The sequence below is a fragment of the Bombus pyrosoma genome, unplaced genomic scaffold, assembly GCF_014825855.1.
Source record: "Bombus pyrosoma isolate SC7728 unplaced genomic scaffold, ASM1482585v1 HiC_scaffold_3655, whole genome shotgun sequence".
NCBI lineage: Eukaryota > Metazoa > Arthropoda > Insecta > Hymenoptera > Apidae > Bombus > Bombus pyrosoma.
In genome coordinates, this window is record NW_025218797.1 from 1 (window position 1) to 930 (window position 930).

The following is a 930-nucleotide window of genomic DNA, read 5'->3' on the forward strand; positions in this document are numbered from 1 at the left end:
ATGAAGAAAAGGAAGGAAATAGTAATCAGATACATGGTAGTCTTGAAGCCAATATCGCAAAGTATAGTAGCTCGCAAAGGAAATGAATATATGCCAACGATTCAAGATTTACACGAAGGAACGCAATTCTCTCCGCACGAACTAAACCTTGGGCACTTGGCCAGAGAACCCGCTAGTCAAGTAATAATCGAAGAGGACATGGAACCAATATATGCAGAATATCTTAGAAGCATGTTTGATAAAATCAACATTGTGCAGCAAACGGCAAGAGAAAACTTGATGACGTCCAAGTTAAAGCCAGAAGAGTACTACGACAGACGAATCAACCGGTAAAGTTTCAAAGTAGGAGATCTAATATATCTAATAAAGGAACTGTTACATCGCGCGGGACATCTGCACGCCAGTCATCGCTACCTGGCAGCCAACAGCCAACCTACAGCCATCCCGATTCTCAATAGACCCAATGACCCACCATAAAGACATTAGCCTTTAGCTGCATTGTCTCCGCACATGTTTGCCAGTCTAATTGCATGTCTGGAGAATTCTCTAATTCGAGAAGTATTTGCAGTTTATGGCTGGGTCGGGGAGTTACGAAGGGGAATGGCGGGAGTGCAAGTGTGGGAAAGGACGGAGCCGTGAACGTGGTCGAAATCTCTAGAAAACTAGAGAATCCGAGCAAGGAAGGCAAGCAAAGGGAAGGACTAGTGCATGAGAGCAATAGGGGGCATAAAATCCGAAGAAATTCGGTCCGGAAAGGCGCGACAGGCGAAACATAACCCCGTGTGAGGTTAGGATAGCGAGGAAGCCACATTGGTACGCGTGACAACAGCGCAGCTGCACGAGCTACCCAGGGAACCACACGGACGCAGCCATATTGGCACGCACGCCGAAGGTGCGCCGCGCGGGCTATTCGAAAGGGACAGCGACCGG

At 48.0% G+C, this 930-nt stretch overlaps 1 protein-coding gene across 1 annotated transcript; it reads left to right on the top strand.

Annotated features, from left to right (window-relative positions):
- The first annotated feature begins 14 nt into the window (after positions 1-14).
- Positions 15-464, top strand: LOC122577396. Its single transcript, XM_043748686.1, has 2 exons — positions 15-284; positions 335-464. Exons 1-2 carry the CDS (start codon positions 34-36, stop codon positions 456-458), a joined length of 375 nt encoding a protein of 124 aa, XP_043604621.1. The 5' UTR covers positions 15-33; the 3' UTR covers positions 459-464.
- Positions 465-930: the final 466 nt, after the last annotated feature.

Bases quoted from the DNA above. Each gene is read 5' to 3' on its own strand.
- LOC122577396 (XM_043748686.1), top strand. From the start codon at position 34: ATGGTAGTCTTGAAGCCAATATCGCAAAGTATAGTAGCTCGCAAAGGA. The intron at 285-334 runs GTCCAAGTTAAA...TCAACCGGTAAA, and splicing joins GCAAGAGAAAACTTGATGAC to GTTTCAAAGTAGGAGATCTA.